Genomic DNA, 24,237 nt, shown 5'->3' with positions numbered 1-24,237 from the left:
AATTTTGAATCATGTGGGTACAGAGCGCTCCAAGCCACTTCAGTCTCACTACACATATTGTCTTGCCTCTGTTTTACCTGGCCACCCAGCATTACCTGATGGCTCTTCCCTTCCATGCCTCCTCAGCAGCATGATGATCCTCAGATCCTGGGGATCTTCAATATTGGAGCTAGACGCAGAGTTGATGAGCTAGTGCTCCCACAAGTGTTGTCATATGGAGTTTAAGCCAAAAAAAGACACCTGTTACCGGTATTAGTGTTCCTTAAAAATTTCTTCAGTAAAGAACTGTTAAAGCATCACCATGTTGCCCTATCTCTTTTCTCCATTGTTTCACTGTGGTTTATCCTGTTAGACACAACACATGGTTAGCACAACTTCAGAAAACCTAGGTTGCCCGTAGACAACATGAGGAGGCCAGGCATGGCAGCAGTGCCCAGCGCAGTTCTTCCAAGCCCAGTTGTTGAGCCTGATGTTGGCTTACAGGCTCACAAATTTCCATGAGGGCTGTGTTCAGGCTTAAACTGGCCCATAGGGGACAGGTGAATCCCCTAGTGGGCCCCAAGTCAGGAGTGGGTCTCTATTCCCCACCCATGTATGAGCCACACAGTGCAGTACCCTAGCTACACTACAGAGAAGCATCATCTCATCCAGCCTATACGTCCATATAATAAACTAGATTATTTATTTGTATAGATGCTCAAGGTGGCTGAGATGACATCTAGGCACATTGGGAGGCCGGCCATTGTTTTCCCATGATGGGCACCACTCTTTCAAAAAAACATCTAGCAGCTTCTTAGTGCTGACTGCACCCTGATGCTATGTAAGCACATATGCCTGGCTCAAGGCTTAGAGGGTCGCTAGTAGAAATGAGCGAGCATGCTCGGTAAAGGCATCGCTCTTCTCGAGTAACTGCATACTCATCCGAGCAAATGTGCGGGGGGGGGGGGGGTGGAGCGGGAGGAGGGGGAGAGAGAGAGTATGCAGTTACTCGAGAAGAGCTATGCTTTACCGAGCGTGCTCGCTCATCTCTAGTCCCTAGTTCAAGGCAAGGACCATGCAGCAGGCTATTGAGAGGGCCTCCAGAAACTAAAAGTGTCCCCAATCCTACTAAGTAATTTAAATCAATTAATTATCAAATTCCAACTACCCTTTTTTCTTGTATAAGGAGCTATAATAATATAAACTTTTGGGAGCTGCTGAGAGTTGTAGTTTTCCACACAGATTATATTCTACAAGGGACCTTGTTAAGGGTGAAGTAACAGAAAAGCCATGCTGACATTCAGTTTTACTGTATATCGATATGGTTGGTAATCACCGTGGGGTTTTGTGGGTAATACTGCTGCTCATCTGGAAAACCTCATAGCCGATAAAAATCTATGTGAAAAGACTGTCGCTTTATGATAAAACTGCATTTTGGCGCAGTTTTTGCTCATGTGGTGCGAGCTCATCCATCACAGGAAATGCCATAAATGCCACCACTGGGGTCCTGAATGGGACAGGGTTGCATGCAAACACAACCACCTTTCCATTGAAGAGTATGAAGAATGCATAATTTGCTAATGGGGATCAGGTAATATTTGCATGTAGCTAGGTGTACAGTGGTCCCCCAGAGTGCATTTTACTCATGGGCCATCTACACCTCAGTCCAAAACTGGCTGCGATACAGATTTAACATATTTTGTACGGATCTGTAATATGGTGTTTACACAAATCTAATGGCTCACACTGAAGTTTTATCTAAGAGAACCTAAAGGTTCATTCACATGCAAAGATAATCTTTCAAATGACTGAAAGATTGATTTTGCGATCTCTTTGCATAAAGTGTTAATGGCCATTAACAATTTATCATCTTTATTTGCATGTAAAAGGGTCTCCAGGAGATGTTGTCAGAGCTCAGAGTGTGATTAATTACATGCTCCGCTGTGCACACAGCTGCATTGTTCTCTTCGTGGCTGCCCGCAGATTACAATGTAATCTCCCGACTCCTGTCAAGATAACAGCCTGCAGTCTGTTGAGAGATACCTTATCTCTCACTAAATGAATGATGGATTTTAAATTCACCTTATAATCATCGTTCAAGCTAGAAGTGCACGATGCCCACGTTTACATATAACGATTATCGCTAATTTTCGGTCATTTGAATGAATTTTGAGCGATAATCATTACCTGTACATGGGCCTTAAGTTTAGACAATCTAATGTCCTATTGTAAACTCCTTCCTCCCCAAGGTTCTACAGAACAAAGCGCTTTGCTTGCCATGGCCCCTTTGCTTTGGCTAATAATTGGAACCCTTATGTTCCTGTCAAGGCACTTTAATGGCAACTGCTTTAAGAAAGTCCACAAAGGTCTCTATATACAACTGTAAGAATTTAGAAGCAGTTCTTGTGATTTCAGGTCTTGGAATTTTCAACTTTACCAGTAAATATACAAACATTTATTAGTTAGGTTTGAAATTTGGTTTTCTCCATGTGAGAGATGTGGAAAGTATTACACATTGCTGTATTTATATTCTGGATGCAAGACCTGCAGTCATTAGAGGAAATGAGAACAAAAATCTTTATATTCATCTTAGAAAACCTCAAGTTAAGCCTTACGTCTCCCAGAGGCTTCTGTATCGGAATGAGGCTTTGGAGAGGTTTAGGGTTAAAGTAATTTTTGTTCATCGCACGATGAAAAACTGTCCATATATGAGAGAGAATACTTTCTGTATGAAAAAAATAAATGGTTTCATAGAGATAAATTCATAGAGGGTGAGAAAGATAATGTAGAGCGTCCCATGAGGGTAGCTCTCAGCCACACAGGCTGTGAACATTATATCTGAGTATATAATAAGTATTGGGAGCCAGCATTTTCTTTTCTGCTTTTCTCCTGAAGGCCAGTTCACTACAGAGTAGTAAAAATGAGTTTATCCTGGAGAATAATAAGTACTTTCCTAGAAAACTAGCCCTGTAATTCAGTTTGTAAAGCTTCTGAAATAATGTAGTATTTTACTGAAAATAGAGGGATAACTATAGGGAACTTGATATGTTTACATTGTTTTTATGCATATTTTTGATATGGCTGATTCTTGATATTGTCCACTTATGGTAAATACTCTGATTACAAGACTCAAGATCATATGATCATTCCCACCCCAGTACCCACTTTTAAATGACCTCAAAGAACCTTCCAGTTAATGGGCATTTTTCACATAGGCGGCATGGCTGTAGTAGTTATGCAAGCTCCAAGATTGGATTGCTTATCCTCTCAGTGACTGCTCTGTTTTGCACCTTAATGACCGAGCAGTTTTTTTTTCCTTCTTTCATCTTTGCATTACAAGAGCCATAACTTATTTAGTTTATGGTCTATATAGCTTTATGTGGACTTGTTGTTTGATGGATGAGTTGTCCTTCTAATGGAACTAATTAGGGGTGCCTAGAATGTATTTAGTAACTTTCATTAAGATTTTTAAATGGGAATAGAAAAAAAACTGCAATTTCACCATTGTTTTTGTGCATTATACATTTTCATTATTTACAGTGAGGTATAAATAACAAGTTAATTTTGTTTTACGGATCTTTACAATTACAGTAATACCAAATGAATACAGTGTTTTCCTGATCTACTACTTTTGGACAATGAAAAAGTTAGTCAGAACGTTTTTATCACTGTGTCGATGACAATGTAAGAGTCTACTTGTTTTGGGATGACTTTTAGTTTTCACTGGTACCATTTTGGGGTACATATGAATTGTTGATTGTTTTTTATTCTATTTTTTGGAAGATAGAATGAACAAAAAACAGCAACTTCTCTTCACTTCGGTATTCACCGTGTGTTATTTCAGGCTTGATGGTGATAGAAAATGCAGATATATATTTCTTAAATTTTACAGCATTTGCAGTCCAAACAATTGGTTTAAAAAAAGTTTTGTATGTGTTACGATCGTGTGGGCAAACTAAGCACGGGGCCCACATGATCGCGACCAACAATCCAGAAGGGAATGGGTACGCACACGGGTTTCTGGCAAACTGACCCAGTGCTATGAGGAGGTTGTCCTGGCCCTACCTAAGCGGGGACATTGCCCCAATAAGGGCAGCCCAGCGGTCTTCGGATCTGGGCCCTAGCTGATCCTAGGAGCCACGCACCAGAACAGGACACATACACATGCCACATGAAAGGGACTAAACAGGACACACAGAGCCAGAATACACAGCATACAGCAGCCACAATGCAAACACTAATAGCAGATGATAAGTTGAATATAAATGCGAGGTGTTAGTTCGTACATTGGCCAATGAACTTAAGTTGCAAGCCCCGGCAAGGCCCCTCGTATCTTGCAGTCCCTACACTAGCAAGACACATCTACTAGAGGGCCCTAGGGGCCAACCTAGCACAAACATAGCAAACAAAATCAGCAAACCAAACTGACACAAAATAAATGTACAAACGGACATGAACCGCAAGGCACAGATCACACAGCAAGCTGCAAGAAAGCACAGATAGCAGGTCACACAGCAAACTTCAACAGACAAGGATTCATGACTGCTCACTCTGAACACCATACAGAGACTGACCAGGAGCTGGGTTTATATGTGAGCACAGACCCAGGAGATTGGCTAGCAGGAAGTACCACACCCAGACAGCTCAATCAATTAACTCTGTGAGGGCTGTGCTGCTAGGAAGCTTAGAACTACAGATCCCAGCAGCACACGTAACAGTATGTTGCTGCATTCCAAGACTCATGGCCTATTTATTTTTCAGTTGACAGAGGTAGATAAGCACTTGTTTTTTTGCAGTCCTAATTGTACTATTCATTGGTTATCTGAGGTACATACAACTTGTCAATCGCTATAAAATAGTATTTCTGACATTTGTTTTCTTTTTTTCCCTATTTTTACGATGCTTACTGTACAAGATAGATGTGTTAATTTTAATATTTAGGGTTGGATGCGGCAATGCTACAAAAGTAAGATTTTTTTTTGAGATTTTATTTTTGTAATTTTTGTTTGCTTTTTGTTCACAGTAGTGGACTTGAACTAGATATTCTCCGATCTCTTCTATAACATTCTGTAATACTAGAATACTACTAGTACCATAATACTCTATTGCAATGTATTATGTCTGTCAATTTTACGCTGGCAGGCAGCCTACTAGACTGTGCCTGTGGCAGGGCTTATTAGACTTCTGTACCTTTCTGGGGTCATTGCTAGGCTTCCGACTGGCATGGCAACCCATTGGTATTCTGAGATCACATTGCAACAGGGCTTTGGGGAAAGAGAGAGAACCTCCTTCTTCTGTCAACCACCTAGGTTTCACGGTCGCTATTGACCACAGTATCAAAGGACAAGGGACACCCCTTCTAGGATTCTGATGCAGCACTGCAAAAAGGCATATGCCTGAAATCATTGTGTTTGGCACTACATTGTGTTGGCTACAGATAAGGCCCCATAAGACATCTGACAGGTTCCCTTTAACACCAAAGTAAATGTTTAAAAATGGCTACCAATGCCTCTCAGAATTGCCAGTATTGCGTGCAGAGTGTGTGTAGGGGCAGGAAGTCTATGAGGTGAAGCTACAGCCAATAGCTACAAAGTGAAGTCACAGAAGGGGACGTAAAGCCCAGTACATCCAACAATTTTGCTGTTTCCTGTAGTGTTAAGGACTTATGAAAAAACAAATGAGTCATACACAGGTGAAGGAATGATGGAATCCATAAGCTCCTTTGATCACTTTCAGTGATGTCTTCATTTACAAATACAAATATAGTTCTGACATTGTGGAAAAATTTAGAACTTCACACAATGAGCAAACAAAATTAATAAAAAAACATATGCAGTCAAAAGTAGACTCTACTGGAGTTGTGGAGTGCGTGCCTTGCTTCAGTTGGTTCCTTTCACATTCTCATGAGGTACGTGTAGTTACATTGGGCCCACTCTCAGGTATTAGTTAGAGCAAAAAGAGGGGTGTCCAACACAAGGGTCCATCAGTCCCATACAGGCTATGAAGGATGGAAGTGAAATACTGTCCTTATTTTCTTGGTTGAGGCGTGTGATGATGTGAACCAGAAGAAGATGTCATTTTGATTCTTCTCATAAGTCTGGTACATCACTATGTATGTAGGCAGTGCTGTATTTCAAGTTCATACTGCTGTAAGCACTAAAAGTACCTTTACATGGGGCAATTTTAAGCCTGAATTATTGCTGGAAACAGCAAATTTGGGCAATAGTCGTGTATGCAGACAAGGCACTCAGCGAGAAATTGCTCATTTGTTGGAGTCGCAGAACTAAAAACCAAGCTATCAGTTAGTGTAAGCAGGAGTCATTAAACTACGATCTTTGGCCCCCTTTGCCTTTATTCACGAAATGAAACAACTTGCGTTACACAGGAGCGATAGTCGGCAAAACGACTGTGAGGCGCTGATGAGCCCAACAGTCATTGTGTGTAAAAGTACCTTTAGATTGAATATGCCCCATTAAATTCCCTATCTTGTGCCTCCTTCAATATTCCTAACCTGTTGCTGTTCGTAATATTGTTACCCATACTGCCATTGACCCCAGTAGTGTGCACTGATACTAAACTGCAGAAAAGAATAGCATTGACATGCTGCCTCCTTTTTGCTTCCAACTTCAGTGCAGCGCTTGATACCAGTACTGTGCCAGGTGTACTGCCCAGAGTACTCAGAAATACTGCATAAATAATAATTCTAATACCCCCAAATAATACTGCCAATTCAAATATTGTCCCCACAAATACTACCAAACACTTTGTGCCTGCTAAAAGCATCATATGTGCAGTAATACAGAAATAGCATCATAGAACTTATGCCCCTCCAATACCCCGCACTCAACAATGCCATACAAATAGTAATCAGTAGTAAATAGTGCCATATCCATAGTGCCCCTTCTAAAGTGCCCCACAATTAATAGTCCCTTAATACAGTGTTCCCCAAAGTGCCCCCAAATCATGGTTATTACAAATACTCTTCCCGCTTTGAACCCCTCATAACTCATATTTAATGACTCTCGGATACATAAATTTGATATCAATAGAAATAGAAACTCAAAGATTTTTATTTGGTAGAGCTGTCTATAATATGAGACAACATCGCTGCCAATGAAGACAAGAGAGTGTTTTGTGTTCTTGATTTTTCCAGTCTGTTATTAGTGTGCAACGTCATTTTCGAACAACGTTTGGTGAAGATCCATCCATTGGGCACACAATTCGTATGTGGTGCTCCAATTCTAAGGAGAAAGGTTGCATCTGTAAGTGAAAATCATCCGGCTGTCCGCCAGTCAGCGTGAAAACAGTGAAGCGCGTCCGTGCAAGTTTCACAGAAGGTCCTCAGAAATCCATCATCAGAGCATGCAGAGAATTGGACATCCTACAGCCGACTGTGTGGGAGATCCTACGCAAACATTTGTGATATTATCCTTACTGACTACAATTGTTACTAGCCATGAAGCCGGACGACAAAGTGAGGCGACGTTCTTTGAGAGTATGCAAACTAATGGAAACGGATGGTTTGATGGAATCTTTAGCGTTAAGTGGTAAAGCCGCCATCCATCTTTCAAGTACAGTTACAAAATGTAATGTCAGAATCTACATGGGGTATATGTGCGACTCCCCCAAGGTGAATATTTTTTTGCTATAACCTGTAGAAACGTGTACAGACCCTTTTTCCATGAAGAAACAATCCCAGGGATTTCATACCTGGGCACTACAGACATGGCTTCTGCCGCAGCTGGAACAGGAAATCCCAGGTTTCATCTTCCAACGGGGTGGGGCACCCCGTCCCCATCCATTTTCACAATGAAGTCAGATAAGCAAATACCAAACAGATGGATTGGCCGTGCAGGTGGTGACTATAGTGAACTTCTTCCTTGACCTCCACGTTCCCGGACCTTGTGATTTTTGTCTTTAGGGCAGTGTTAAAGATAGAGTCTACATGCCCCACTTACCACCCACCATACATGATCTGCGAGGACACATCACAGAAGCCATTGCATCAGTCAATCATGGTACAGTACAATGTGTATGGCAGGAACGTGACTGACTACAGGTTTGATATGTGTTGAGTAACAAAAGTGGCTCACATTGATCACCTCCGATGTGGAAAACATTTTTGATGTTGTGCTACAAAACCTTTCCCATTTATATCAAATGTATGTATGGGAGTGTCATAATACAGGAGTAATAAGTATTTCAAATCTGGAAGATAATTTGTAATAAACTTGTAAAATGTCGTGTATCTCACCAAGAACCCCATATAAATTTGCCCATGTATGGTGCCTATTAATGAGTACCTGTCACCAAATTTATACTGTCCAAACCATGGGCAGCATGAGCTTGGTATAGGCACCCACACTGCAACCACTGTGTTTCTTAAGAAACGTACTTTGAAAGTCTGCTGGGAACAGGAAGAAGAGTAATGGGTGGGTATCCTGCCGAGCTCTCCGCCCAGATCACCTAGACTGACAGGTCTCTCCCAGTCTAGACGATACGAGCAGGAAAAGGCCCTGCCTCCATTACTCCAAACCCCATCCCTGCAGATATACAAACTATGTTACTTATTAAATGCCACAGTGTTTCAGAATACAACATACAATGTGGGTGCATGTCCTGAGTTCATGCTGCTTGTGGTTTGAACAGCATGACGTTGGTAACAAGTTCCCTTTAAGTGCCCATATGGTTAATGCCGCTAAGTTCCTAAGATCAATTGATGTAATATAGGGAACTAGGGAATTTTAATGCTGCTATTTTTGCTTCTAGGAATAAACTGAGCAGCATAGATGAGAGGGTGTAGCTACAGGAGAACATATTCAGGTTGCCATATGTGTATATGACAGCCTCAAGATGTTCTGCAGTAACGTGAACTGACCCTATCACATACCCTGCTCAGCCTATTCCTATAGACAAAAAATTCATTTAAAATTCTTATACTGCAGTAGCAACCCTTCTTAGTCCCCTGTATGCCCTGAAATCTACCCACCTTCCCCGCAGATTTGGCAACCCAGGACCCATCCCGACATCTCTTCATCAGAATAACATTAGTATGGCAGTTTATAATGGACTTTTCTTCTGCATCAGATGGTCAACGAGGGTGACTTAGGCCCAATGTCCACAGGCGGATTTTGTTTGTGGCATCCGCGGTTGGCACCCGTGCATGAGAACTGCAAATCAAGCCACTCATAGGGAAGCATTGGGCGTCCGCACTGCATTTAACACCTGCAGATTTGTTTTTATTTGATATGCGGATATGACGCGCGGATAATAAATCGCAGCATGCTCCATTTTATCGTGGATGTGCTCCATTCATCATTATGGGAGCTTACGAACCGCAGTGTATCCGCAAATACATTTGCGGATGCACTGCAGATTTCAAGGTTAAAATCAATTAGGGAGGTGGGGAAAAGGCTGGGAGGTGGGAGGAAAATTAATGCAATCCGCGATCTCCCGCAAGCAATAAAAAATCAATTTGATGATAACTCGCAGTGTATCCGCTGAGGAAATCTGCCTGAAAACTCTGTGCATGCCGTGGATATGAGGCCTAAGTGCTGCGAGCAGCAGCACTTCCACTTTCATCAGTGGCGCTGTGACTGCCAATGCACTAGGTAGATTAGTGACTCTGTGCAGTCAAACAGCTCTCTGATTGGTGGAGCAGCAGCCCCTGTTGACTGTTGCTCCACCAATCAACTCTATAACTCAGATTGCCATCCATGGATCTCACAGCTAATACTAGTACAGTGCTGTGTGGGCTCTTTCTTTCACTCTCCCCCCCCAGCAAAGGACAGTGGATTTACTGCAGACAGGGAAGGGGGATGAAAAAGATAATTTTTTTTTTACTGCTCCCTGATGCAGGCGAATCCCCCGCAAGTAGCCACCCTAGGTAATGGACCACCAGTGCCTAATGGCAAATATGGCTTTGTATATAGGGGAGGGTTACCTTGCAGCAAACATGTTAAGGCCATAATAATTGTTCTTTTTCCTTTATGCACCAAAAGTTAAAGTATAACTAAACTTTTTACAAACTTTTGACACATTATAGTGACATATCAGAAGATTTATTCAGAGGGGTTTTGAAACTCCCATAGATTACAAAAAACAAATGGGCGGAAATGCTCAACTGAGTGCTGTGCCTGTTTGCTGTCATTGCAAGTAGCGTACGAACTCCATAGACTTTTTATGGAGCCAATATACTGCTCCAAGCAGTGACAGAAACAGACAAATGGGCACAGTGCTCAGATGAGCATTTCTGTCTGTTCATTTTAGTGATTGATAGGTCCCTGCACCCAAACCCTATTGATCTAAACTTCTGATATGTCACAGAAGCACCCCCCACCCCCCACCCCGAAACAGCTGTCTGTGTATAGATTCTGGCTTGGTTTTCAATTCCCAATCATTGTTGCATAGACCTATATAAAGGTTGGACATTGATTTGCAGGAATGCTGCCATCCAATAGGTGGCGCTGCAGAGGTATTGTTCCATCTTCCTTATTTGCCAAAAGGATGAAGTGAATAACATTGCTTATTTAGTGACAACACTGCTAGTCTAAGGGTGAGATATATTAGGTAGCAAGTGAACAGTCAGTACTTGAAGTTAATGCTTTGTAACCAAGAAAAATGAGCAAATGTAAAGATCTGATCAACTTTGACAAGGACCAAATTGTGATGGCTAAATGACTGAGCAGAGAACCTCCAAAACAGCAGGTCTTGTGGGGTGTTTCTCGAATACAGTGAAGATTACCTACCAAAAGTGGTCGAATGAAGGTCAACCAGTGAACAAGCAACAATGCCCAAGGCTCATTAATGTAAATGGGCAGTGAAGGCTAGCCCGTTTGGTCCAGTCCCACAGAAGAGCTACTGTAGCACAAATTGCAGAAAACTGTATTGGCAATGATAGAAAGCTGTCAGAACAGATAGGGTATTGCAGCTATGTGTGCATGGGCTACGAACAGGGTCAATTTGTCCCAGAAGAGTACAAGTGAGTCTACGATCTGCTACAATAATGGGTCTGGCAATACGAAAACACAATTTGGAGGTGATTTTTGAGCAATCACTTATTTCTATGGTGTATTTATTGATACACAAATACCCTATTACATCTTCTTAATATGTCCTGTGTGTAGAATCATAACAAGATTATAATTAAATTATAAGTGGATATCCATGTTCTGTATAGATTGGGTGAGCCTCAGAAGCATTTCTCTAGTAGGGCCAAGAAACAGCATACCAGCACTAGCCATACATGAATTACTATAACTGAGCCCAGTTATACTCTTCAAATGGGTCATGCCGAGAAGTATTTGCCTTAGTTGTCTTGTAGTCATTTTTGGCTAGACTAAGGATGACAATGAGAAAGAGAAATGGAAAACTCAAACTCAGAGCATGGTGAAATATGGCTTTTACCAAGAATTCCACTACATAAGAATATGGTAACATGGTGCTATGGAACATATTTGACTGTATACAATAGACCCACCGAAATGGTCTACAGTATATTACATGTGTAAGATGTCTAGCAGCCTGTGCTGCAGTGTTTATCATCATCACTAACATTCACTGGTGTAAGCTACACATGCCGCAAGCATGAATTAATGAGAATATGTCTGCTTCATCTGGTCAGCAGGGGCAGGAGGTTATCCAGCAGAGCCATTGGTTTCTGACCGACCTCGCAGTGAGACAGCAACTTATGTAAATATTCCTATCAGCCCAACATCAAAGAAACAGCTCCATTACATGGCATTAGAACTTCAAGATCCTAGTACAGGAATAAGAGGTAACATCCATCACTCTCATGCAAGCAGATCCTTCACATGTCTACATGGCAATGACTAATTGTTAACCTTCTTCATCATCAGGGGTCAACATTACAAGGGAAGATACAGAATACTGGAGGTTTACCTGATAACTTAGCCACGACCCAAAGTGGTGCATTCAAGCAATTTCTGCAATAACCATTGACCTGCTCTATTCTATATCAAATACATTAAGTCAAAACCTAAATAGTAAGTCCAACATTTGAAGAAATTGGAGCACATTAGATAGAAGCACCAAATGTTGCAGCTATTTAGTAGTAGTATAATGCCATATAGTCTATTGACACATATTAGATAAGAACACTAAAAGCCAATAGTATGGTACTATATAGTGCAATGTATAAAAAATACAGTAAGATCCAATTCAATACTTGGTTGAAACCATTTCTTAGAGAAAGCTTTTATCTCATGTTGAAGTGAAGCCACATAGAAACCGCAACGTCGTTTCATATTTTGCCAAAAGTGAGGAACAAAGATGTACCCCTGCTAGTTGAAAGCCTTTGTTTCTTGGTTGTGGCAATGTATGTGCTCTACTGGTTATAAATTTGGCCATGGAGCATTTAACGCTTTCCAATCCACTGTCTGACGTCTTCCTACATTCTGATTGAAGCTTGCACAGCTCCAATGTCAGAAGACGTCTGACAGGGTATTCTTACCGTCTATTGCTAGCCACTCTGCTGTCAGTGCCTCTCCGGCGCACACACACTGGCTTTAGCCAGCAGATGGCGCTGTTGTATAACAGCAAAAAGAGAGCCTTTTAGGAAACACTGAATCCAAAATTGGATTGGAAAGGGTTAAATGATGTGTTCATTAGCAATTGTGTTAAGACACAATATAGTTAGAATCCTGCAGAAAATTTTTACATGGCTTGAAGAATACTTTGGGCAATAATGACATACAAGTTGAAGCCAAATTTTAATGCCCTAAGAGAGAACCAATGCCAGGGTCAATCTCTGTACTTCGCGCATTGAAAGACTCAAAGGAGTTCTCCACATTGGACACTCCCTACTTGTTAGAAGGGTGCCTTGACGATAGGCAGGTCATAAAGTGTTCCCCCACTAGGACTCCCAGCATACACAATCTGTGGGGAAACAAGACAAGAATTGTTCAGTTTCCCTACAGCACCACGACAGGGGAAGATAAGTTCACAATACCCATTCAAATCAATGAGTTGTCCTCCAGAGCAAAAGATTTGTAACCGCACTCCCCTTAGTGGGGTTCGTAAATTTAGAGATCCACTTTCTACATCTTAAAATCAGTAAAATGCCAAAATTAATGGGTTAGCACTTTACAATACAGTAGAAAACCTTATATTTTAAATGTTAGCATACAACAGCAAATTTCAGTCTAATCGATTTTTTTCGAAGGGGCTCAATGAAGTATATATAGGTTGCTCAGAAACATCACTGCTATTTTCTTGTATATTAAAGAAATTATCTACTTCATGCATGCAGAATATGCCACCAATGTCCTAAAGCAGGGGTTACTCAGAAACCCCACGTATTAGGGAAACAAGATCGTCAATGTCCGAGGACCCCCACCCATTAGACATTTATTTGAAATTCACATGTCTGAAGTGGAAAATTACTTTACTGTAATTGTCCCTGACTATGTGTTAGAATAAAGAATGTTACTGGAATTTGACAAGATCAATTTTGAATTTTTCCTTCTCTTTTACGGGGAATTGATTCTTCTAGGAGTTGTTGGGAACTAATGAAGATCTTATTTGCTCAATGTATAAGAGCGGACAGAAGAGTACATTCTGTAAATAGATAATACCCTTTCTCAAGGCAGCTATAGAACTGTAGATTCTTCACAACAGTGAAAGTTGATGAGACATCAGTCCTCAGATAAATACTATCAGGACACTTATGCACTGATGTAGGTTAGGATAAATCTTATCAAGACTTTCTAATATGTTGCAATTCACTCTGAACCACCTATAGTATATGTAAACTAGTTAAGACAATAACATGTTGCCCAATATGTTGCAATCACTCTGAACCTCATTCTATATGTGGAAACTAGTTAAGACAAAACAACGGCTTGTTTTATTTTCCACATTTTGCTCGAAAAATGGTAGCTGACATCTAATGTATTGCAATGGGAACACCTTTTGTTTTGCAATAGGAGGTCCTCTGTGCAAAATATTGTCTACTTCTAGCTCTTAAAAGTGCTCATTATGTCTCTACATAACTAAATTTACACCTCATCATAGTACTGTGTGAGCTCATTGATGGCTTATGCTTACATGTTATGATCAGTGGGGTTGAACTTCCAGGACCCCCATCAATCATTCTAATGAACAAGCTATGGCCCCATCATTATTTGTCCAGACACAGTGCCTTAAATCAATTAGCTGAAGCTTTGTGGACCCTTTATTTGGTTGGCCCTGTCTGATCAGACATTGATGATGTATTCTAATAATAAGCTATCAACATATTAGTTAAGAAAAAGTCCTTTAAAAATTGGGCAAGTTTTAAACTTCTTCGCTGCTTGGACTAGTCATTTCAAAGGGTTTTGGGCCACTTCTTTAAAGTTCAATACTGCATACTTAGACAAGCGCCAAAAGCCTTGAAATGAACCTTTAGATAAATAAATTAATAATTCCATATTGAATATATACATGGGAAATTCAAAGCATTAAACAATCCAAGTGTCAGTCAGAACAATCATCCTTTGTACAATACAATAAGAACATCTATTAACAGGATTCCCGCAGTGCTTTTTGTTAGCAGAGCCATTAAAATTGACAGACTATGCAGATAAAGAACTATATGTTAATCAAATGGTTTGTTATATTGACCTTGACCTTGAAAAATCAGCTATAAAGTCAGAGAAGAGTGTGAGCCACACTTAAAGTCAATTATATACATAACGACTGATCCTCATTAAAATAAGATTTACAGGCATAAATATTCATGTTCTTTTGTATGCATGTAATATCCATACTTTCATGCTGTGTTGTGCTGCAGAATTAACAGATTTTAATCCATTGCCATCAGACTCTATAGCCCATATCTGATAAAATGTATTTTGTTTCAGGCTCAATGTTTGGTGAAGAGGAATGCTGCAGGCTATGTACAGGAAAAAGTAAATAGATAACAGAAATTCCCCAATATTATTATGTTCGTGAAGGGTCAAAAGTATAGTGCATTTCACGGGCATCATGTCATACAAAGACATAATTAATGTCCAAAATGGACCATTTCAGACACATATTTAATCACGAAAACATTGGGAACACAAAATAGGGAAAATAATGGTCAGAGAAATATAGGAATGAGAACACCATCTCTAAAGCCATGTTTAGACGGAACGATTATCATGCAGAAAATCGTTCAAATAGTCGTTCAGTTTAAATGCAGGTAAACAACTGAATGACGAATGAGAATCAAGAGATTCTTGCTCATTGTTAAGTTTCAGCCAACATGAAAACCATCACTGGGTCAGGTATCTATTGTGATATTTAAGCACTGATGGTTCAATGTTTTACATGGTAATGTGAAACACTGAATGCCCAGTGCACGAGAACTGCACAACTCGCAATGCAAATCGTGCTTTTTAAACAGGCTGCACAAGTGCGAATAAGCTGGTGATGATGTCACCAGTTCATTAGCTCGGGGAAACGAGGATTGTGAGACTCTTGGCCCATGTAAAAGGGCCATAACAAACTTTTGAGTGGTAGATCCTGCCTTGAAGCAGGACGGTTGCCCTGATAGGGTTGGCCCCACATCAGGAACCTAGGAGGTCTAATCTGTCCCTATATGGAAGATAAGATGTTTAATGAGCATAAGGTAGAAGTAAATAAGCCCCAGGCAGAATAGATAGCATTAGATACTTAGCTGACAGATATACATTTTCTAAACAGATTTGCTCTCTTTCAGGTGTGCACATACTATAGAGGCTGCCCAGCCCTGGCTGGTCCCATCCTAGGAATGTTCATTTGCCCAATCATTGGGCCATGGGAAGATGCCATCAATCATCGGACAAATGAGCAAACACTCATTTGTCAAGTAATTGCATCATTTTTTATGGCACAAAAAAAAAATCATTCTTGGCGGCACAGCTAGCTGTGTAAACACTGGATGTGTGGTTGATAATAATGAAACTTTATGGGAAATGAATGACTGCATGAACAATCATTCATTCATCGTAGAGTCTAAATCGGCATGTGTAAAGTCCAGCAGACAACTGCCAGTCTCTTTTGATCAGTGTGTGTCATCACTATGATATTGTTAGTGCAAATAAATCTATTTGCTGTACGATATACTTCTGGGGTCCAAATTCAGTTAGAGGATAGACTGAGCTACGGGTAATAACTTTCACGACAACACCACTTAGCATGATCAAAGTTATCCATTTATTGATTGAAGGGCAGCAGTTTTTTTAGAGGCACATGCTTCAATTACAATAATTCAAATTTATTATAATTCATTTATTACCATCGGTCGATAAAACATAAACACAATATGAATATGCAAGATAAGGAATTTAACATCTAAAATTCCAAACAATTCAGTGGAGGCGCAGTAGAATCATACATGATTAGCTTCTCAGAACACAAAAGTACAGTAATGGTAAACAATAGGTTGTTTAGAGAGAATATATTGGAACATATATGAACAGCTAGGAACATATCATCTCGACCCACGAGTTTAAATGCTACATAGCTATCTCCTGTAGCTCTGACCTCGATTATTCACTCAAGGCTTTTTGAGTAACTATATATAATATCTATAAATCCTCAAGAAAGAGGACGAATTAATATAATGAAAAGAGGCATACAAGATGGCTACCTGACACACAAATGGCTACGCATTGGATACAAAATCTATTAAGGATCTTTAGTCCATAAGATGTACTATACCTCTATATTCGCTTATTATTCTAGTCACTTTTAGATATAAATCTACAAGTCAACAATTAGCCGTGCATCTAGATGGATAGACTGGCTGCAAACATGTCCATTAAATCACCTAAGCATCTGAAAGAGACAGATATTTGTAATTAGCCAGGCAGGGCGCATTACTGCTCACCTTTCGTTTCCTGTCCATCCACATATTTGCAAAGCGAACATTTATCTAACTAAAAGTGATTATATGTTATCACTAACATAATGAATGATAATGGTTGGCATAGGGAAGAGAAATTGTGTTTATTTATTCTCTAATCATTCTAATTAAGACCTGGAAATTAATAAAGATTGAATGTCTTTTCATTTGGCCAAGCTGACTATGTTTCTCAACCTGCATACATTTCCTTCCAAGTTTTAATGAATATGTTTTATAGTTGGAGCTGTTTTTAATTGATGCCTTCTAACAAGACACAAGTGTATTTATGAGTGAAGGAAATTAAGATATTTGGGAAAAGCTGAGAACTTGGCGCTGGAGCTCCTCTTATATAAAGGGAATAAGTACTTTATCAAGATTAGAGTGTTTTAAAGAGCCTTTTGAGAAGTTTAAAATCTCTACTAATGTAAAACTTTTTGAATGCGCTCAATATTGGACGTACAAAGTCTATTTTAAAATACCATGTTATGAATTAAAGGGTTTGTCCAGGATTAGAAGAAAGGCTGAGCTTTTTTCTGGAAACAGTGCTGTGCTAGTATACAGACTGTATCTTGTACTACAACATAGCCCTGTTTACATGAGTAGACCAAACAATACAGCCTCGGCTGTTTTACATGGCCCTACAGTTTCTTGGTTTATAGGTGAGCTAAAAGCCAAATGACTCCGACAACTGAGCTATTTGTTGCTCAGTGCCCTGTCGGCAACCTCTTGTACATGGGATGACTATCGCCCAGATTCGATGGTTTCCAGCGATAATTCGGACGATAATCATCACGTGTGAAGCAACCTTAAGAACCACTTGCTGCAGGTACTTGAGATTCAACTCAATTCATTCGTAAAATATTGGGTTGCTACTGCTACGATTCATCTCACAGTTGCGGACAACATAGAGCTAAAGCAAAAATTCTGACCATGTGGGAATCCTTGTATTTGTCATGAAAATTTTCCATAAAAAAGAAGGATGAATGATACAATTTAACTATAATGTGACCAAAAGTTGCCATGAAATCCTAGAATAAAACACACTAGAAAGCTTACTAAGAAATGATCATTAGCCAATAAGCTATTGTATCTATTAAGGAGAGGAGGGGTCTGCTTCAGTTGATTACACTAAACTGGACAATCTCTTACAGGCTTCCAAGGACAAGTGTAGAATATACTAAATAAATATGTTCACTGTTACAAACTTAGTTAAGGGTTTTGCCTATATTTATATAATACTATTTAATTTAGAGTGGCGCATTATCTTAAATTTAGACGAATTTAAAGGGAACCTGTCGTCACCTTTAAGCCCAATAATCTACATTGTAGGGCTCAAATGTGAGGGAACTGGAAATCTGAGAAGCAGTGTTTTTTATAGTCACTGGGCGCCCTGTTCCAGTACTGTGCCCCAATGAAATTGACACGCACACATAGCATTGCTCTTTTCAGCTGGCTCTCTGCACAAGATTTTCTATTCATCTCTTAGGGAGCATGTGCAAAAACAGCCTTCTGAAAAGAGTCATGCTGTCTGCATGCCCCAACTTCATGGGGACCCGGTGAATATCAAACGAAGCTTTCCCGGACTCACCATTTCCTTACCTTAAATTATGGTACTCAAGTTGACAATTCGCCTTTAAAGTAGCCATTAAGTTAAATAACTTTTTCATATTGCAATATTAATGTCTAGCAACTTGGCTAAGGAACCAGTAACATAAATACTTAATAAATCTATGGTGTTCCATGTATTCAGCATAGAGCACTGTTCCTCCATTCTATCACATAAATACTATAATCTTAACCCCTAGATGTCCCCACTTTTCAGTTGTATATAGATTCCCCCTTAGTGATGTCAAAATAAAGTAGAGATTTTAAAAGCTTGTGGAGAATGTTATATTGCTCTATAGTTAGCGGTCAGCATTGCAGCTTTAACTGTTCAAACAGAAATCTATCCACTCTATAGCTATAAGGCAATGTTAGAGTATTTGTTCCAATTTAGGTGATACTCAAGGGCTATCATAGCCTTATCAACCAAGTATGCGTAGTTGAATATGCAAAGCATTGGAGAAGAACACAGTGAGAAACACTTAAGTGATGTTTCTAAACACTCACCTGAGTGTTTCTCAGCTTGTCTGAAGCGTGTCTTTTATATCATAGTTTATAAAGAGGAATACAAAGTAGTGCTAACAATCATCCAAGTATCATAAGTAACCGAAGTGTAGCATTTTTCTGCAGCATTTTCTTGCAAAACACAGTCAAGGTCTTTTATTACATTTGATAACATTAGTTCATCTTACACCCCCTCCCTTACCCCAACAAGCTGATTCTAGCCAGCTTTTTTTCTGCTTTTGATCACTTTTATGAGTCTTTTAATGAGCTATATTAACCCTTGGGGGATAATGTGCAGAAAGAATTGCTAGGTTACTCTTATAGCAACTATGTATAAAAGAAAATTCTCTTTTCCCTGCAGTAGTTTTTCAAGATAGTAAATTGCTGCTATTGATTTTTGTTTGCAACTTTCTGGTACAAAATAAGCATTTATTAAAGTTTTTTCCCCAAAAGAATTGGATTGTAAGCAAGATCATTTAAATGTTTACTTTTTCACAGTCTGCAACGAGACGAAAACTATTTATCTCTTTACATTGTCACAATTCTGCTACATATTCACTAACGTTTGTCTGCAGCTGGTGATTTTCAGTTAAAAGCTGTAGAAAATGTTTTCAGATAGCCTACCATATATTGGAAGCTATATATTAAGAGGCTGTTTTTTGAAACCTTCATCCAAAAGTTTAATAACGAAGTGTCTCCGGAGATCATAAAGTGAGTGAAAATTCTGTGCTGATTAATTTCTTAATATATTTTTTATAAGTGTTGAAGATCCATTTGTTTGATATAGAGCTCCAAATCCCCTGCTAAGATAAAGACTTAAAGAGTAACTAGATTTTTAGAAAACGTCTGATGTTTTAATCACGGGGGATCTGGATACTGAGACCTTGTTGATCGCTAAAACGAAGACGCAGAAGTGCTCAGCTAAGCCTCTTCAGTTGTGGTTAGCAAGAGGTGTTTGGTCTCAAAGACTTTGTATTGAGCCCATACATCGCTCAACCAGACTTGAAAAGAGACAAACAAGTAGATTGCTTGGAAGAACGCTTCTGCCCATCTGCTTTGATGATTGCTGGTTCTGATGTGTCACTAGAACACGTCAGAAGTTAATCTACAAGTTTGGTTGTACTTTAAGGAGGACCTGTCATGTTCTCATGTCAGCAGCACTGGCTGCATAGTCATCAACTCCAATGATGTCTTTCTTTTTTTTTTATAATCACCCTTTTTCTCCCGCACAGCTCTACTTAGATTTGGCGTCCAGAGTTGTAAATGTAGGCTTTCTCCATCACTTATTTACAGTGGGTGATGTCAGAGATGATGAGCAATGGGGACCAAATCTAAGAAGGGTCACACGGAGGTGAGTATAAACAAAAGTTTGGAGTCAGTGGGGTTGCTAATGCAAAGCTATACAGCCGGCCCTGCTGACTTAAATGTTAGGTCCTCTTTAAAAGAGTTTAAATGCAGTATGCTTCTGAGCTCCCTCTAGTGGTGGATGCAGGTAGCCAGAAATGTATTATTTATACCTATGCAGGTGATTGGGAGTTCTTCATTAGAAAAGAAAAGTGTCATCTGTCATAAAGATTTATCAAGAAATCTATCGGCACAGAATGGCAGAACTATTTAGAGAAAAATGGAGTGTTCAAAGGTGGATATCCACTTAAATGATTCCCATGGCCTGAGTCTACTGGATCATTCTGACCTGTGCAAGATTCTAGGATGTCAAGGAAAAGTAGTCCAAGGAAATGCTGAGATCTCTGAACAAGTTTTGGGTGGGATTGATCATAAAAGGTCTGTCTGAAAAAGTGTGTTTTTCCCCCAGAAATAGCACTTTTGTTCTCTGTCCGGTATTACAGTGTAATTATTTTCAGGTGAATGCAATATCTGGCACAGCCTATGGACAAGAGTGGTGCTGCTTCTGGGGAAAAAGGCGATCCTTTCTTCTAAACCCAGACAACTCATTTAACTCAAACAGAACTTGCAGGATATGTGTGTGTGACAATATTTCCCTTAACCTTCCTCCTAACAGCTCCAGCCAAATGTCATTGGTGTATTTTCCAGTGTTCCTATTACATATTTGCATCACATCTTACGATAAAGTAATACCTACAGACTGACAAAGGTTTGTCATTTTTCTTTTTTCCAGGCGGAGGCGCCACCAGATACGCTCAGATAGACATTGCTGCAACAGAGACGGCACACAAAGTGGGGTCACAGCATGCTCAGTCCAGAGAAGAACGTTTACAAGAGCTGGAGCAAAAAAGGAAAGGAAATCAGCAATGATGGATCTAGGTGTGTGGCTGAAGGGCTGGCGGTACTAGTTGTAAACTTATTGAAAGTTGACTCACTAGGGTCCACTGGGCTTGATGAACTACTGGAACTTTTTGAGTCAGATGGTAAGCCCAGTGTGACTTTTTGAAAGAATGGAATTACATGTTGCTCGATGGCACAGGGGTCATTCCAAAACTGATATTCCCTCTTGGAGACATAACAGCCTGAATTTTCTGGTCATAGTAGTGGCCTTTAAATCTTGAGGTGGAATGAAACAAAAATATTCAACAGTATAAATACTTGTATATTCACATAGAATTTTCTTCCTTGTCACATAGTTTTGTATGTGTAGGTAATCTAGGTATTTATTTGTATCCTGTCACCATGTATTATTATTTAATTTTATTTACGTGCCATTTTATACATGAAGGTTTTCTGCAACATACCTCCTCAGTTTTATGGTCTTACACATAGGACTTTTTTTTTCAAAGCAAAACACAAATGACTTCAGTTTTGCTGAATAAAGGAAAATTTCAGTCAAAAAATGGGAATTGATTATTATATAGGATTTGGACATCGTACAGGCATTGTGCTGACTGTTACAGCATGGTTTCTACACTGCAGCAGCATGTAGCTGTTATGCTTCATGTACCTAGCTGTAGCACAATGCTCATAGTATTCTGCTGTACTTATATCCAGAAGTGGAACTTGTAGTTTTTGGTCCCCAATGCAAAGTTTGCAATAGGGTCCCCCACCTATCATGTGCCAACGTGTTATTGTCCCGTTACAGCCAGCACACTGTCAAGTCTCTGCCAGAACACCTTTGCTACTGTAGATGCTATCCTAACTAACTAGAGTTAGTATCTCCTCTGCTTACTAGTTCAGTTAGTCCTGCAGCTGAGGTAGTGGCTGGTGATGACAGTTGTGTCAGCCAATCAGCTTCTTCCCTTTCCCTATATAATCCCGCTCTATCTGGCTGGGAGTTGGCGGTTATATTTCAGTGTTCCTGATCAATTAAGCTTGCTTAGTTCTTCTCTCTGTCTGGCTCCTGTGTTCTGATTTATCCCCTGTGTTTCTGTTTATCCTGTATTCTGTGTTCTCATCTTTTATTTATTGTCCGTTTCTGTGTGTCCCTGGTTTACTGTACTCTAGTTCCCTTTTGACCTTGAACCTATCCTCGTGAAAGTAGTGGGGTCGTCCCTTTCGGGAGGGGTGCTCCGCCGCGAGCTGAGTTTTGCCGGAGTGGTTCAGAGTGCCCTGCTCTGAGTGCTACCTCTTGTTTCTGTCTGCTCCTGTGTCTAGCCACCAGTGTAGCAAGCTAATATATCAGTCCTGGTTGCTCCTGTACCAAGTCATCTCAGAGGGTTTGTTAGCAGTCCAGAATAAATGTAACAGTTATACACCAGTGTTTCAGGGTAGTGTTCAGCGAACAGCTCCAGTAGAAGCCTCGTTTGGTATAATTCTGATAAAAGACCGATTCAGGTTCACATAGAACTGAACCTTTAGCAAAGTTCGACTGGAAACAGGGTTCTACTGCTTTGGTTCACTCAACATTAGTCATAATACTGGTATTGGCTTGCCTTATGGTGGATAAAAAAAAATAGTCTTTAGACATTTTTATTCTATAATTTTCAATCCCAATCACCGTGGAGACCCTAGATGACTGACACTGATGTAGCATTATGTAATGACTGGAGTTTTCCTTTAATGTCATATTTCCTGGGGCATTTATGTACAGTATCGGTATTTGGTACATTTTTATCAGTTCTTTTTCAGTATACATGCCTTTGTATTGTTGAACACAGGAGCATGGGGGGTTTCTACTGTGTTACAGTCTTGCATGTATGTAAATAATACTCAGATAACATATTATTTTACTGTGATATAAGGAATGTTACGACATATAAAAACACTAAAAAGTAGAAGTTTTTGCAGAAATACAATGTATATGAACTGTGTGTAATATTCTAAGTACTTTTTGTGTTTTTGTTTTCTATTTTAATTTGCACATCTACAAAGCGATATATTTGTATTACGGTCATTTACATGCAATTAGATTGAATAACTCTTACCACATAATGTAACAAATGGAATTATTTTGTAAAACAATGTTATCAAGTGCCAACAGCAATCCAGAAAATGTAGGATGACCCTCGGGTAGAGACACCGGGAGCAGCGCTGATGCAGCAGAAACCACATCATCGTGCGGCCACTGGGGCATTTATAAATTCATTATTAAGTGGCCGCATGATTTTACTGGAAAATAGCTGTTTTACCCTCAAAATCGTGCAGCTCATTGTAATGGCCATATAGTTATGTGGGTGAAACGGCTACTTTCTGGCAAAGTCATGCAGCCACTCTTCATTTTTAGTCAAGGCAATGCGCTCCATCTGCCTCTACCCTAACTACACATTTTCTGTTGAACAGCAGTTTTGGACTATTAGCTAAATTTACAGGAAAATCCTACTGGCATTGATTTCCATCATTCACTATTACCGAAACATCCAATAAAACTTTACTGCCAAAATTATGATTGTTGATCATTTTTTTTAACAAGTTTGATATCAAGTGTTTTCTTAAAAATGGTTATTATACAAATGACTTACTTGGTGTCATGGATTTTGGTGTGGAAATGTTACCTATTTGCTGCAGATTTCACCCTTTGCAAAGGCTTCACCCCGTAAAATTAACAAGCAAGTCTCCTGTTCCTTAGGGAATGTTCACCCGGTGATATCACAGCAGAATTTTCTGCAGTAAACTCCGCATCAAAAAAAAAAAAGACAAACCCTTCACCTTTTTACTGCGGTTTTTGGTGCAAATCCACACCCGGAATTTGCTATGGCGATGAGCAAAATCATTAAGTAGAATTTCGATGCAGAAATGAGCATTTCCGCATCAAGAAGTTAGATGTCACTTCTTGATAGAAAAACTTCTGAAGACACAATATTCTGCATGCGGATTTAGCCCATTTGACAGGGCTGCAGATTTTGATGCGGTTTTTAGAGGCAGAATTAGCTGCA

At 39.7% G+C, this 24,237-nt stretch overlaps 1 protein-coding gene across 3 annotated transcripts in view; it reads left to right on the top strand.

Annotated features, from left to right (window-relative positions):
* The window catches only part of DOK7 (docking protein 7), a 109,358-nt gene extending 85,623 nt beyond the window's left edge, over nt 1–23,735 (top strand). Inside the window, exons 10-11 of one of the 3 annotated variants that reach the window (XM_066573344.1) lie at nt 11,603–11,755; nt 21,093–23,735. In XM_066573344.1, the coding sequence (XP_066429441.1) occupies nt 11,603–11,755; nt 21,093–21,229 (290 nt within the window). In that variant the 3' untranslated portion in view covers nt 21,230–23,735. Of the gene's footprint in view, nt 1–11,602; nt 11,756–11,837; nt 11,951–21,092 lie in introns of those variants that run through there. The other 2 variants (XM_066573345.1, XM_066573346.1) reach the window with 2 other exon arrangements.
* Nucleotides 23,736–24,237: the final 502 nt, after the last annotated feature.

Source organism: Eleutherodactylus coqui, chromosome 7 (assembly GCF_035609145.1).
Source record: "Eleutherodactylus coqui strain aEleCoq1 chromosome 7, aEleCoq1.hap1, whole genome shotgun sequence".
Taxonomy (NCBI): Eukaryota; Metazoa; Chordata; class Amphibia; order Anura; family Eleutherodactylidae; genus Eleutherodactylus; species Eleutherodactylus coqui.
The sequence above is the reverse complement of the archived record's forward strand: the minus strand, read 5'-3'. Positions and strand labels throughout refer to the sequence as shown.